This window comes from Eptesicus fuscus, chromosome 5 (genome assembly GCF_027574615.1).
Source record: "Eptesicus fuscus isolate TK198812 chromosome 5, DD_ASM_mEF_20220401, whole genome shotgun sequence".
NCBI lineage: Eukaryota > Metazoa > Chordata > Mammalia > Chiroptera > Vespertilionidae > Eptesicus > Eptesicus fuscus.
In genome coordinates, this window is record NC_072477.1 from 65,022,415 (window position 1) to 65,037,232 (window position 14,818).

A 14,818-nucleotide genomic window follows, 5' to 3' on the forward strand; every position below is an offset into this window, starting at 1 on the left:
ATTTAGAGTATAAATTACAAATACAAAATCAAAAGCTTTTTATCAGAAAATAGATGAGAAAAATTAAATCATAGCAAGTTAGCCACACTAAGAAACTATTCTTATGAATATATTCTTTGAGGTTAAATTTCTGTATGACAATTATGTCATCTAGTGGTTCATTTTTTATAATTTTTTATAATTTTATTTTTAATTGTAGTAAAAAGCAACATAAAATCTACCTTCTAAACCACTTAAGTGTACAGTTCAGTAGTGTTACATACATTACCATGCAACAGATTTCAGAACTTTTTCATCTCCCAAAACTGAAACTTTATATCCATTAAACAACACATTTCTCCCTTCCCCTAGCCCTTGGCAACAATCATTCTCCTTTCTGTTGCTATGAATTTGACATTCTAGATACCTCATATAAGTGGTAGAAAACAGCTGCACTGAGAACACAATCCAGCTGCCTTCGCTGTGAGCCATTAAGTGTTAAGTGGAGCCCTGGCTAGTGTGCCTTAGTTGCTTAGGCATCATCCCATACACCAAAAGGTTGCCGGTTCCATTCCCTGTCAGGGCCCAGGCCCAGGTTGTGGGCTTGATCCCCTGTAGGTGATGTGCTGGAGGCAGCTGATCAATGTCTCTCATATTGATGCTTCTCTCTCTCTCTCTCACTCTCTTTTCTCTCTCTTTCTCTCTCTCTCTCTCTCTCTCTCTCTCTCTCTCTCTCCTTTCCTCCCTCCCTCCCTTGCTCTCTCTAAAAATCAATAAAATTATATTTAAAACCAAAAATGTCAAATGGAGTTTTGCATCTCTTCCCTGTGAACATCTCAAACAGAAACAACAGTGGCCAGAAATGTGGGACTCATTTTTTTAGCATAATTTTAGGGGTAAAGAAGTTGCACTCCTCTTGCCTTGCTTTGTGACTGATGAGAAAGGAGCAAGTGAAGCTTCCACCCAGTTCTTTGGGAGAAATGGTAGGAGTAGGATCAGGTCACTCTTAGCAAAGCTGAGTGCATCTTTTTTGTGTAAGAGATTTCTTTTAGCATCACTCAGGCAAACAACCTTTTTGTCTTTATATATCGCACTAGAGGCCCGGTGCATGGATTCATGCAGCAGTGGGGTCCCTCTGCCTGGCCTGAGGGAATCAGGCCAAAAGTGGCTCTCTGACATCCCCCGAGGGGTCCCAGATGGTGAGAGGGCAGTTCTCGGGTGATGCACCCTGGAATCGGGCTCCCTCCTCTCTGGGTCTGGGGTGTGGGTGAAGCAGATTGGGGCTGACAGTGCCCCAGCAGCAACTAACCCACAGCCGATTCCGCAAGGAATTGGGCTCCCCCCTCCCTTCTTTCTGGGTTCGGGTGCAGGTGAAGCAGATTCGGGCCGACAGTGCCCCAGCAGCAACCTAACCGATTCCATGAGGAATCAGGCTCCCTCCTCTACTGGTTGGAGCGTCTGGCCCCTGGTGATCATTGCGCGTCATAGCTACCAGGCGAGTGGTCGAACCCGTCGGACTTAGGCTTTTATATATATAGATGATAGGATCCTGGCTTGATGTTGACCTGTGGGCTTTTTGGAGATCCCGTTTAAATGCAACTTAGAAATGGGCAACTGACAGTTCATAGACCTAAAGCCTTAGATCAGAACTGCAACTCAAGGTGTTCTCTTTTGCACAGAGCACCAGCCTCCCTACATCATTGCAGTGTTGCCTCGATATGTGGAGATCCGAACACTCGAGCCACGGCTCCTGGTCCAGAGCATTGAATTGCAGAGGCCTCGTTTCATCACTTCAGGAGGGTAAGGAGTTTCTTTCTTCGCTGTAATTGCATATCATTATCATTACAAAGCTTTAAAGTCACCTATGTCATCATAAAGCCTGTGTCATTTTGCTGATACATTTTTTGCTCCTGCCTCCAGATCAAACATTATCTATGTGGCCAGCAATCATTTTGTGTGGAGACTTATTCCTGTCCCCATGGCAACTCAAATCCAACAGCTGCTCCAGGACAAACAGTTTGAATTGGCTTTGCAGCTTGCAGTAAGTCTTGTTTCTAAGATTTGGGTGTGAGTCTGCCTTTCACATTGTTCTCCAAAGTAGTGTTATGCCCAGAGTTCGGGGTCCCCAATAATTAACCACCAGGGAGCCTTTTCTCCGATGCAAAAGCAAAGAGTCTTTATTCAAACCCGGGTTTGGCTCCCAGCCTCTTTCTGACGCAGCAGCGGGGCGAGAGAGCGAGCCCCGGGAGAACGATAGGTTATAAAGGGTTGGTCATTTGGGTGGGCTTAGGGAAGTGACGTGGGTTACAGAGATTGCCTAATTTGGACTGAGTCTACTTCTCTACATTCTTATTGGCAGATTTATGCAACTGTTACATTCTCGCAGTTTTCTAAGAAAAAGGAGTCATATACATAGTTACACAGGATGGAGGGTACAGTACATTTTGTGCTGTCCTGCTCTGCCCTTTCAGTAGGTGATTTGCGTTTAGTTTTTCTTATTTGGTTTCGACCGGTTGAAAAGCACAGAGCTGAAAGTCTGAGACCCTGGATTCAGGGTGTGACTGCCACAAAGTATCTATGTAACTTGAAGTGATTTCACTTTTTCAGTTTGCAAATGTAGAATTAATGTCAATTATAATTATAGTACTTTACAGAATTAATAGAATAAAATAATTTAGTAGATAATGATCTGGTCCTGAAAAATTAAAGACAACGCAAATGTTGGAGTAAAGTAACAATTGTAAATGTAAGATTATAGTCTGGTTGCCCTGCCAGTGTGGCTCAGCTGGTTGAGTGTCCTGTGCAGTAGGAGGTCGAGAGTTTGATTCCCAGTCAGGGCAAATACCTGGGTTGCTATTCAGTTCCTGGTCAGGGCACATATGGAAGGCAACTGTTGTTTCTTTCTCACATCCATGTTTCTATCTCCCTCTCTAAAATAAAAAATAAATAAATAAAGATTCCGGTGTGGTTGAATGCAACCACTAGAGGGCCTCAGCATCTCTTTCAACAGTGGACTGTTACGTTTGGACAAGCAGGCCCTTAGGTATTCTACTCTCATCTTAAGTTGCTGCATTCAGCAGGCTGCGCCTTTATGTTTAAGACTGTCACTCTCCTTGAATGTTTGCATGGGATGATATTCTCGGCAAAGTACTGACCATGCTCTGGGTCCAGCGATGCTTCAGGGCCAACAGACATCTTGGACACTGGCTTCTGAGGCTTGTCTTATTCTTTTCAACATCCCCAGTGGGGATTAGTCCTCTGTAGAGGGTGGGTTTGATTTTAGAAAATAACCAAAAGTCATTCTGAACCTTTCCTAGTCATTAAACCAGACGGTGTAATTTGGTAATAGCAAAGTGTTTTTGAAGACAGTAGTAGGAAAACTTAATTTCTAGAGTATCTTGTAAATTATTTCTGAAAGGAAAGCCGTTGTCACAAATTTTGGTATATATGCTTACATCACATATGGTGGATATTTTTGAAGAACAACATTTATTTTGGATGCATGAGTTCTGGATTTAAAACTAAAATCCAGTCTTAATAGTTGAACATGTTTAATATCCCATAAACATTTAATGTCAGCATCTTACTATTCTGTTATTTTCCACTCATGCATTGTTCTATATTATTTTATTTCTATTTTAAATTAAAGAATACCTACCACCTTACTCAAGAAAAAGAACTGATAACCTTGTAATTTCTTCCCCAACCCATCCCTCTGCCTCCCCTCCAGACAGCCATTATCCAAAATTACGTGTTTATCATGCCCTTTAAATTTTATTAGGTATGTTAGAATATGTATTTAGTTTTAAACTTAATAAAAAAACAGTATCACGCAGTACATAGCTTTTTGAGTACCTATATTTTTCTTAACACTTAAGTTTTCAGATCTTTTCAGTGATCTTCCTGATGCAAATAATTTTTAAGTTTATAATTATAGTACTTCATAGAATTAATAGAATAAAATAATTTAGTAGATAATGATCTGGTTTAATCTTCGATAGGGAAGATGGAAGTGGGCTTCCATTTTTCCTTCTCTTTTCTAGGCTTGCACTTACTAGGTGGTCTGCCCTATGATGAAAGAAGGTTGGTCCATAACATCTTAACTCTTGAGGAACCTGTCTTTTATTTAAATAAAGACCATATATGTCCCTTTCAGAGGGCAATAATATGCTAAACTTCAGTGTTGACAAAATGTGGAGCAAAATGTGAGAGAAGGGACAGTTCCCTGAGGGCTGGAGAAGGCATCCTCAGATTGGACCATTAGGGATAGGTAAGATCAGGAGCAGGAAACGGGGGAGCATTGAGGAGCCCAAGGAAGTTAAAGAAGGGGTAACAAGTATTTCTAAGATGTTTGGAGCCCATCTTGACTGGAGTGGAGGGTATGGCTTGAATGTCTGGAAAGAAGCTGGGTAAGGAAGTTGCATAAGGTTTTGAAAACCTTTAGAGCTTCAAGTGGGAGGGCTTTAGGCGAGGTGCTGCCTCATGTTGATGGTGGCCTGGACTAGGGCAGTGGCAGTAGAAAAGGAGAGGAAAGGAAGAGAGAAAAATGCAAGGCATTTTGAAGGAAGAATTTAAATTTAGTCAGGATTGGTTAAAAGGGAGACAGCAGGGGGAAAGGGGTTGTAAGTAAGGTACAGAGATAATAAATGCTGTGCCTGCTGTGTTAAGTGTCTTTTATTCCTGAGCACACTGTGTTCTCTCTCTGGTATTTTAGGGCCTTGACGTCTGCTGTTTTCTGCCCAGAGGAACACAGTCTCCGTCCCCCCTCCCATCTGTCACCTGCCTTAACTCCAGCTCATTTTTTATGCCTTAGTTTACTTTCTCCCAAGAATCCTTCCCAGAGCCACTGCTCAGGCTGTTGCTTACCCCTCTTAGGTGCTTCTGTCATCTCTTACTCTATTTTGTTTGGGTTTTGATTATTTTTTTTTAAACTAAATTCTAGACTTTATTCATATTTTTCCAGTTTTTCCATTAATATCCCTTTCTTCTGCTCTAGGTTTAAATTCAGACATCACATTGCATTTGGTCATTTGTCCTTAGTGTCCTCTGATCTGTGACAGCTTCTTAGTCGTTCCTTGCATTTTATGACCTTGGTCGTTTTCAGGAATACCTTACTAGTCAGGTATATTTTGTAGAAATCCTGTTGTATTTTCATTACATACTTGCTTATCAGTCTTATTATTAGACTGTGAGGGCAGTCTTTGAGAGCAGATACCATGTGACTGTCTGTACATGTTGAATTTGTATCTCCTGGGTGTTGTTTAATACCTAGTGTGTACTGAATAAATATTTGTTGAGTGAGTGAGCTCTCACCTATTCTACTCTCTTATTAGGAAATGAAAGATGATTCTGACAGTGAGAAGCAACAGCAGATCCATCACATCAAAAACTTGTATGCCTTCAACCTCTTCTGCCAGAAGCGTTTTGATGAGTCCATGCAGGTCTTTGCTAAGCTCGGCACAGGTAACAAGTGGGTGCGGCCCTGGGTAAGGAAGTAATGAGGAAGGGAAACTGGACAGGATGAGGAGACATGACACCAGATTTCTGAGAAAGGGGAAAGTTTACACTCACCTAAACTGATCCTCGTACCTAACAGAATCCCGCAGGTGACATATTTATAGTCCTAATCTTAGGAATCTGGTCTCACCTGTAAATACGGACAGACTTCCAGTTTTCCAGGATGAGTTGCCCTCGCCATTAGAGAAAGGTAACAGAATGTCATTCATTTCAACAAATGTGTATCCCATAATCGAGTGTTTGTTGAATACTCTTCTAGACAAAAGTCCCTGACCTGAGCTTAGAATCAAACAGCAGGTCATTTTTGAGAGCCAGCACAGGGCAGGGTTGCGAAGCCCTTCCTTTTCTCAGTGTCTTAAAAATCCTGAGCATCACAGTGACAAGCAGGCACTTTGGTGTCAGACAGCCTAACCGCCAGCAAAATTCCTGGACCTCTCTGGCCTTCAGTTCTTTTCTCTGCAGAACAGAGCAAATAATAATACCTCATATGAGATTATGTAAAATGCTTAGAACAGTGTGTGATACTTAATAAGTTCCAATTGTTTGCTATTATTATTGAATTTTTTATTTCTATATATTCCTTTTTTTTTTTTTTTTTTGCTTAATTAGGATCAATCTATATGGTTAGACTCTATATAATATTATTTATCTCCTCTTTTCTCCTCTTTGTTCTGCCTTTTTCCCACCTTCCCTCATTTTTGGCCAATAATGAGCAGAGGTAACTCCTTGTATCAGTTAAGGTTCTTAGTTGTGAGCAATGGAGACCAGTGCTGGGTAATTTAAGTAGTATCTGAATAAATTAAGCATGGTTAGTGGAACATAAGGGGAATGGCAGTAAAGGAGCCCACAAAATTAATGGGCATCAGGCTCAGGAATGATGGGAACCAAAGGAACTTCAGAGCACCTCCTAGCAGGAAGCAGGAAGCCGAAGAGTAACCCCTTTGTGGCATGGCAGGCTGGGCAGACTCCTCGGCACAGCCACTTCCTTAGCTGTTGCTGCCACCACCTCCCCTGTTGTTGCTTCCTCAATACAAAATGCCCCCTGCAAGCTTATATTACTATCTAAAGCCATGTTACAAACCACCCCCAAAACTTAGTGGCTTAAAATAACAAATCATCTGTTACCTCTCTCGGTATCTGTTGGTTAGTAATTTGGGAAAACTCAGATGGGGAGTCTTGCTTGGGGTCTCTCATGCGTTTGCAGTTGTATGTGGGCTGAGCTACTGTCATGTGAAGTCTTAACGGGTCTGAAGGATCTACTTTTAAGGTGACTCCCTCTCATAGCTGACAAGTTAGTGCTGGCCATGGGCTGGAGCCCCGGTTCTTATCCAAGTGGGTCTTTCTACAAAGATGCTTGAGTGTCTTCGTGCAGAGACACTAGGTTTCCCAATGGAAGCCTCATTGCCTTTTATGACTCTCCTACCATATTCTATTGATATACAAGGGTCCTTCCAGGTTTAAGGCCAGGGAACACAGACAAACCTCTTGATGGGTGAGTGTCCACATTCTATAAGAGGAGCATGTAGGATGCAGTATACTTCGGTGTGTGCTCTACTGCTTGTCATTCTTGAGTCACTTTCTCAAGATCAAGGGGCTCTGATTGTCCAGATTAGGTCGTAGTCTCACTTCCTCTACCTGCCAGAGGTGGGGAAAGAGTTTGTGGCCCCTCTCTGCTTCTGAAGACAAAGGTAGGTGCCCAGAACTATTCTGTTACCAAGACTACACCTGGCATGGAAGAGGGAGTTGCCAAAAGGAAATAAGTTGCTGTTAAGAGATATGGAAGCTGGGCAACCTGAGATTCATAAATATCTACTGTCCTTCCTTTGAGTGAACTCATTTGGGACATTTATCCACCAGCTCTTTGAAAAGACACTGGAATAAGACAGAATTTTTGTAGTAATTTGATTCTTTTTCCATATACCAACGCTGCTTGAACCCCAGTCCAAAGGTTTAAATTCATTCATAATAAAGCTACTACCTTTGAATTTATTCATTCCACAATTATGTACTGAGCTCCTGGTGAGTTCAGTGCACTCTGCTGGGCCCAAGAAGAACTAATCAGATGGAATTCTGCTTTCAAAGATCAATCTAGTAGGAAAGATAAGGCACAGTGGATCCTTTCCTGTGGCAGGAGGATGTGCTGGTGGCAGTGCTGTGTAGGGGCAGTTGGCTATTAACTGGACCTCTCGGCAGGTCCTCTGTTGACTAACCTCCTGTCCAGTAGTGAATATTCTTAGCATTTGCAGAAATCATTTGTCTCTTCCTCACCCAAGCTTCTTTTCATGTGTATGTTCCGACATAGTTATAATATGCTTTCATAGCTTTCGTTACTTAAAAATTATTGTTTTTCCATGTTGCTAGGTGCCTTTTAGAATTTGTAATGACTGCATAATACTCTACCATTTGAATGAAAAATACATTATTTTGCTGTTGAAGAAATTCTTCATTGTTTCCAAAATTGCATTGTTACAAGTTTTGCTACCTGTCCATACAAATGTTGCTCCCCCCTCCCCGCCCCCATCTTTTCCATTGTTTTTTTTTTTTTTTTTTTTTTAGGATTAACTCCTAGAAATAGGATTGGAGGTGTGAATGCTTTTATCCTTTTTGAGGTAGAAATATTTTTTGCCTTAGCAGTGTAAAGGTGATTGTTTCACAATGTTTCAAGCACTGGGTAGTATTATATAAAAATACTCTTATTGCCCTAGCTGGTTTGGCTCAGTGGATAGAGCATTGGCCTGCAGACCAAAGGGTCCCAGGTTTGATTGCGGTCAAGGGCACATCCCCGGGGTTGCAGGCTCTATCCCCAGTAGGGGGCATGCAGGAGGCAGCCAATCAGTGATTCTCTCTCATCATTGATGTTTCTCTCTCTCTCTCTCTCTCTCTCTCTCCTTTCGTCTCTGAAATCAATAAAAATCTATTTTAAAATAATAATAAAAATACTCTTATTACTAATTAAATGGATATGAAAATGCCACTTGATGTTTGTTATTGTTTTATAATATTTTATATTTATTGGTTTCAGCTTTATGGAAGTGTAATTGACAAATAAAATAATAATATATTTAAATGTAAAATATAAATATGTTATACTTAAAGATTTGCACAACCAAGTTAATTAACAAATCCATATGCTAGGGTTCTTGCCCCAGCATTTCAAAGGGTTCAGCAATTTGGAGAAAGGGGCTGATGCGTAGATTCAAGAAGGAGTCCAAGGACAAAAGATAGTTTTGAAAGGCATTGGGGGAGCTAAAACACTTCCCCTTGTCTAAGGACCCCGTGCTATTTATTAACACAATTTGTCGTAAGGCAAGGTGGAGACATACACTTCAAAGGGTAGGGTTTACAGAAGCATTGTCAGTTTGGGGAATAGCCTACAGTTGTTCAGGTGTTTGGCCAACAGGAGGCAATAACATGCAGATTAAGATGCTCTGAGCAGTCTGGCAGCAAACGGTTATCCTATTCAGGTTTGGGGGAGGTGCCGTTTAGCCGTTCCAACAGGTAAACTACATATGTGGCTCAGCCCTTGTTGAGCCCCCAAGCTTCACCAACCTTTTGATGAAACTCTTGTAATTATTACATGCTGGAATTGGTTCCCGGCATCCATCAACTCACAAAATTAGCTTTTTAAAAATTTTTATGAGACTGCTTAAATTTTAGTCTCTTAGGAAAGACAAATATCATATGATTTCACTTACATGTGGAATCTAAAGAACAAAAGTAAACAAACAATAGATACAGAGACTCATAGATACAGAGAACAGACTGATCAGGCTGCCAGAAAGAAGGGGAGTTATGGAATGGAATGAATAAGGTGAAGGGATTAAGAAGTACAAATTGTCACGGGCATGTAAAGTAGAGCTTAGGGATATAGTCAGCAATATTTGTAACAATTATGTATGGTGTCAGGTGGGGATCACTTCATAAATTATATAAATATCTACCTGAAAACAATATAAAATAATATTGAATTCACCTGACATTTTAATGGTAAAAACACTTTGATTGTTAATGTAGCAGAACATTTTCCCACTAATTTGTATTCTTCTTTTGTCAGTTGTTGTCTTTTGCCCTGTTATCAAATGAAATCTTATGTGTTTTTTTTAACCAATTTGTGTGTATTTGTTTTATGAAATCAACCTATTAGCCCTTTGCCATATAAGCTGCAAATTTATACTGTAGTCTGTTACCTGGTCTTTTTGTTTTAGTAATATTCCTTTTTGACTTTTTTTTTCAGTTTTTTTATCTTTTCAACTTCACTGTGTTAGCAGTTTTTCCTTAGAAGTTTTTTTCTTCTTTGTTTTTAGAGAGTTAATAAATTCTCATTTCTAATTCTGCATATATATATATATATATATGTGTGTGTTGGAATATAGTCATGCCATTTTTGTAAAGTGACATGTGTATAAATAGTGCTCAAATTATAAGTGTATAACTCACTTGAACTTAGTCTTTATGAAGTTAGTTATTCTTTTTTTAAAAAATGTCAGGAACTTGTTCTATTTTATCTTTTAGTTGTAGTTTTGAAATTGTTGTGCGAGGCAGCAGTTTAGGTGTTTACCTATGCCACCATCTTGGTTTCTCTCAGGAACTTGTTTTATTTTATCCTTAAATTGCTGTGCTTCTTTCTGGGGACTCATGTTTACCTTCCATTCTAGATCCTACCCATGTGATGGGCCTGTACCCGGACCTGCTGCCCACAGACTACAGGAAGCAGCTGCAGTATCCTAACCCCCTGCCTGTGCTCTCCGGGGCTGAATTGGAGAAGGGTCACTTAGCTCTGATTGACTACCTGACACAGGTAGATATGAGAGAGAGGTGTATGGAGGAGTGACTCGGGAGTTTAGTGGAACTGCTTCTTTACGCCAGGGCTTTTTGTAATACCACAGACATTCCATAAATGAACACTAGAAGTCTGGGCGGGCGGAGTGTCTTTCTGCTGCTGCTTCCTGCTTACCAGTACCATTGAGCTGCTTTTTGCCAAATCCTGACATTAGGAAACACACTCGATTCCTAGTAAATTCACAACTAACTAAGCTGTTCAGGGACTAAAAAGAGTACATTTTAGTTAACAGAAAATAGTAAATTTTTAAAAACAAACTTTTTTTAGCATACATAATTTTAGAAAAAATACTGCATTAAGCAGAAAACTTGGAAAACACAGTAAAAATACAGATCACCTGTAACTCTACCTAGAACCCAGAGGAAAGTAACTACATTTTAGTGTTGTCCTTCCAGACTTTTATATGTATTTGTAAATTAGGTTTTATTTATTTATTGGTATATTTATTACAAAGGGATATCAAACTATTTAGCTTACTTTAAAAAAATTTAGTTATACATTGAGAAAATTTTTCCTTGTTAATAAATAATTTTCTAAAACGTTTTTTTAGGTGAATTATTTTTAGATTAAAAAAATTTAATTAGTTGTTATGGGCAGATAAGAGAAATTTTAAAGGCAACACTAAAACTAACATCTTCACTGAAGCTTCTTAACACCAAAGTTCTTTCACAGAAGGCTATACACCCACTCAGCGTCAGAGAACTTAGTATATTTTTCCCTATTAAGTGTTCTGCAGACCTTTGTAAGGGCCCCCTGGATAGGCACTGAGAAGTATTGCTAGGAAAATTGTAAGCCAGCTTCCCGTCTACTTCTGTGTCAGCAGGTGTCGCTCAGGACGAATCAGGCATGCAGGGCCTTGGCTCCTCCTTGACACTGGGTCCCGGCAGTACCCAGCTGTGGCTGGCAGCCTGCAAGGAGCACACAGACTTGCCTGTCTGCACACGGCGTGGCCCATGGACCCAGTCAGACAGGCTCCCGGAGCAGCACGCCTCCTGAGCCTGTGGCTTTACAGAAGGCCGTCAGTCCTGGCAGCTTTAGCACTCCAGGCACACAGTTTTCCCTGGCCTTCTCCACTGATGTTAGGCATGTGTGAAGTTAGCTGACACTAGGGTTATGCCAGAGAGAGGGTAGAGCATATAAGACGATGGGCATTGCCAACACAATACAAACTGGGTGATTCCATTATATAAAGTTCTGGAGGTGGTAAAAACTAATCTGTAGTGATAGAGGCTGATCAGTGGGGAGAGGGTGGGTGGGACTGTTTGGAAAGGAAACTTTCTGGAGTGATAGAAATATATTCCTTGATTGGGGTGGTGGTTACATGCATGTATATATCTGCCAAAATGCACCTAATAGTGCACTTAGAAGGGGTACATTTTACTACATGTAACTTGTACCTTGATAACATTGACTTAAGAAATAATTATAAAAGAACATGGGCTTTGGGATCAGACCCTAATTTGAAACTTGCCTCTGCCACTTCTGAGGTATCTAACATCTGTACTTGGGTTCTTCATTCATAAAATGGGGATAATAATACCTGCATTTCTTTTAGCTTTAAAATAGAGTAATACATGAAGTGCTTGACAGTGCTGGTGTGCAGTAAATACTCAATACATAATTATTATCTGTGGCAGTTTGGCAATCATCTGAGGTTTTTTGTTTGTTTGTTTGTTAATCCTCACTTGAGCATATTTTTTCCATCGATATTTTTAGAGAGTAGGAAGGAGAAGAGGGGAAGAGATAGAGCGAAACATCGATGTGAAAGAGACACATCAATTGGTTGCCTCCCGCACGGGACCCAGGCCATGATTGAGGCATGTGCCCTTGTCCAGGTATCGCATCTGCCACTCCTTGGTCCGAGGGCTGACACTCTAATCACTGAGCAACTGGCCAGGGCTGGCAGTCATCTGTTTTGATCCCTGATAAAAATTGTGCGTTATCACAGGGAGTCTCTTGAGGATTAAATGCGGAAAATCTGCGTTAAGGAAAATCTTAGCATTGTGTTTGACACATTAAAAATGCTCTGTAGGTTTCAACTATTTTAAAAAAGTTTTTTTCAAAGAAAAAGAAAAAAAGAAATTTAACATTGTTTCTTTTACTCCTTGAACTTTAATTTTTATTCCACTTTCTCCATAGAATTTGATCCTGATATATGCATTTGGTGCTTGAAGATCTTTCATTGAGCCCTCTGTCATATCTCTGTAACAGAAGTGTCATTTTAATTTTTAAAAATTTCCTGCAACCAAATAACTGTGTTTTTTAAAATGTCATCTGAGTTCATTTGTAACTACTGTTAATGTACAATTGAGCAATACATCATAAATATGCTTAAGTTTCCAAGAACCATTAAATATTTAAACTTCCAAAATATTGCATGCCAACGTGAGATCAGGGTGTGGACAGGTATGAGCTGATTTGGAGGTATTTGAAATTACCCAGTAGATCAAGTGATAAAGGAAGATTAGTCCTGGCCTTGATCCCACATTTTTGGCCTTTGCAGAAACGGAGCCAGTTGGTAAAGAAGCTGAATGACTCTGATCACCAGTCTAGCACTTCCCCGCTCATGGAAGGCACTCCCACCATCAAGTCCAAGAAGAAGCTGCTGCAGATCATCGACACCACCCTGCTCAAGTGCTACCTCCATGTGAGTTCCCAGAGCAGGCGGGTACCCACAATCCCCAGCCTGCCGAAGCTGGGAAAGGCCACTGTGGGGCACCTGCTGTTAGCAAGAGCGAAGTCTTCAGTGATGGGAACCACCTAGTGTTTGCCTTGATGCCTGTGAGCTTCTTGAAATGAAAGGTTTAAGACAAGATATTGACCAGAGTGGGCTGGTCTTCTCTGGTAAGATTGGGGTTAGTGGTGTGGTGTGAACAGTGTTCCCTCAAAGGAAATATCTCCTTCCTCCCTGCCCCCCAAAACCGTTAAAACACGTGAAAGATTATGGTGCTATAAAAGCCACTCCCTGTAGTCCTGAAAAAGGATTGTTCGCTGTCTGTGCTTTTGTTAAATCCCTGGCCTTTCTGCCTGAAGCAGGCCTCGGCTGGGGAAGGGCCGGGTCTCCAGGAAGCACTTCTGCTGAAGTCCTGCCTCCTCTGCAGACGAACGTGGCCCTGGTAGCCCCCCTGCTGCGCCTGGAGAACAATCACTGCCACATCGAAGAGAGCGAGCACGTGCTGAAGAAGGCTCACAAGTACAGTGAGCTCATCATCCTGTATGAGAAGAAGGGGCTCCATGAGAAAGGTGACCGAGGCCGGGAGGGCAGGCCGGTGGGATGAATCTGTGGGATGAGCCTTGGAGGAGGCCCGTGACCTTGTTCTTGGGCTTTGTGGCCAGCCCTGCAGGTGCTGGTGGACCAGTCCAAGAAAGCAAACTCGCCGCTGAAAGGCCACGAGAGGACGGTGCAATATCTGCAACACCTGGGTAAGTCGAGCTTTTGAAACGGGAGTCGGAAAGTGTTCAGACAGACCTGATCTCCCTCCATCTCTGATTCCAGCTGGTCAGTCCCCTCCCTCCTTGCTCCGCCAGGTGTGGGGAAAGTCCCCTGTGGGGGACCCAGGATAGCTCGGAATGTAGCCAGCCCAGCAAGCAGCCCTGAGTGACTGGTGCTTGGTCAGAGCTCTCTGCTCTAGAAAATAAATCCTGGGACAACCTGGGCACCTGCCTTCCCAGCCCTGTGAGCAAGTCTTACTTTTCCTCCAGGCACAGAAAACCTGCATTTGATTTTTTCCTACTCAGTGTGGGTGCTGAGAGACTTCCCAGAGGATGGCCTGAAGGTAGGTTTGAGGGGTCTTTGGATTCATTTGGCACCACAGTTGGTCCTGACTCTGCTCTGGAGATGGGTGGATGGAGGAGGAGGAAGGAATCATGCAGTTTCTCTTACGGTCAGAAGAGTGGACTGGGAACGGGAGATGCCGGTGTGGGGTAGTGGGAAGAGCTTTACACAGGGCACCGGGAGCCCTGCCCAGGCTGTCCCACACTGCCTGGCGACGGAAGCCTGCGCGTTCCCCGCCCCCACCCCAGAAGTCTGTCCTGTGAGCCTGCACATTCGGCAGCATTGCGGCCAGCTGGTTCCGCTGCTGGAACTCGGGATTGTTTTAACAGATATTCACCGAAGACCTCCCGGAGGTGGAGTCTCTGCCCCGGGACCGAGTGCTCGGCTTCCTGGTAGAGAATTTTAAGGGCCTGGCTATTCCTTATCTGGTAAGATATTGTTTGGTCTGAACTAACAAGCTTCAAACCCAGGAACCAGGCCTCATGGGTCAGCTCTTAGATGATTCCGATTGCAGTTTGTGTCACGTGGGGACTAATGGAAATGGACAGAAGAGGGTTATTTCAACATGCTCTACAGAGAGATTGCAGTGGGCGAAGACGGAAGGGTCACTTTTCATCGATACTTTCTAAACCTGGGCAAAGTATAGAGGAATAAAAGAGAAGGATGCTCGAGAAAAACATTTCAAAGCCATGTTGCACAGCCTAACT

The 14,818-nt window shown here is 42.0% G+C and overlaps 1 protein-coding gene across 1 annotated transcript in view; it reads left to right on the forward strand.

Moving 5' to 3' along the window:
• Positions 1-14,818, forward strand: part of VPS39 (VPS39 subunit of HOPS complex) — a 45,498-nt gene that overhangs the window by 23,649 nt on the left and 7,031 nt on the right. The window contains exons 9-17 of the mRNA XM_008143037.3: positions 1,659-1,779; positions 1,900-2,020; positions 5,313-5,442; positions 10,152-10,294; positions 12,840-12,983; positions 13,438-13,579; positions 13,673-13,759; positions 14,039-14,112; positions 14,441-14,539. Of these exons, the coding sequence (XP_008141259.1) occupies positions 1,659-1,779; positions 1,900-2,020; positions 5,313-5,442; positions 10,152-10,294; positions 12,840-12,983; positions 13,438-13,579; positions 13,673-13,759; positions 14,039-14,112; positions 14,441-14,539 (1,061 nt within the window). The remainder of the gene's footprint in view (positions 1-1,658; positions 1,780-1,899; positions 2,021-5,312; positions 5,443-10,151; positions 10,295-12,839; positions 12,984-13,437; positions 13,580-13,672; positions 13,760-14,038; positions 14,113-14,440; positions 14,540-14,818) is intronic.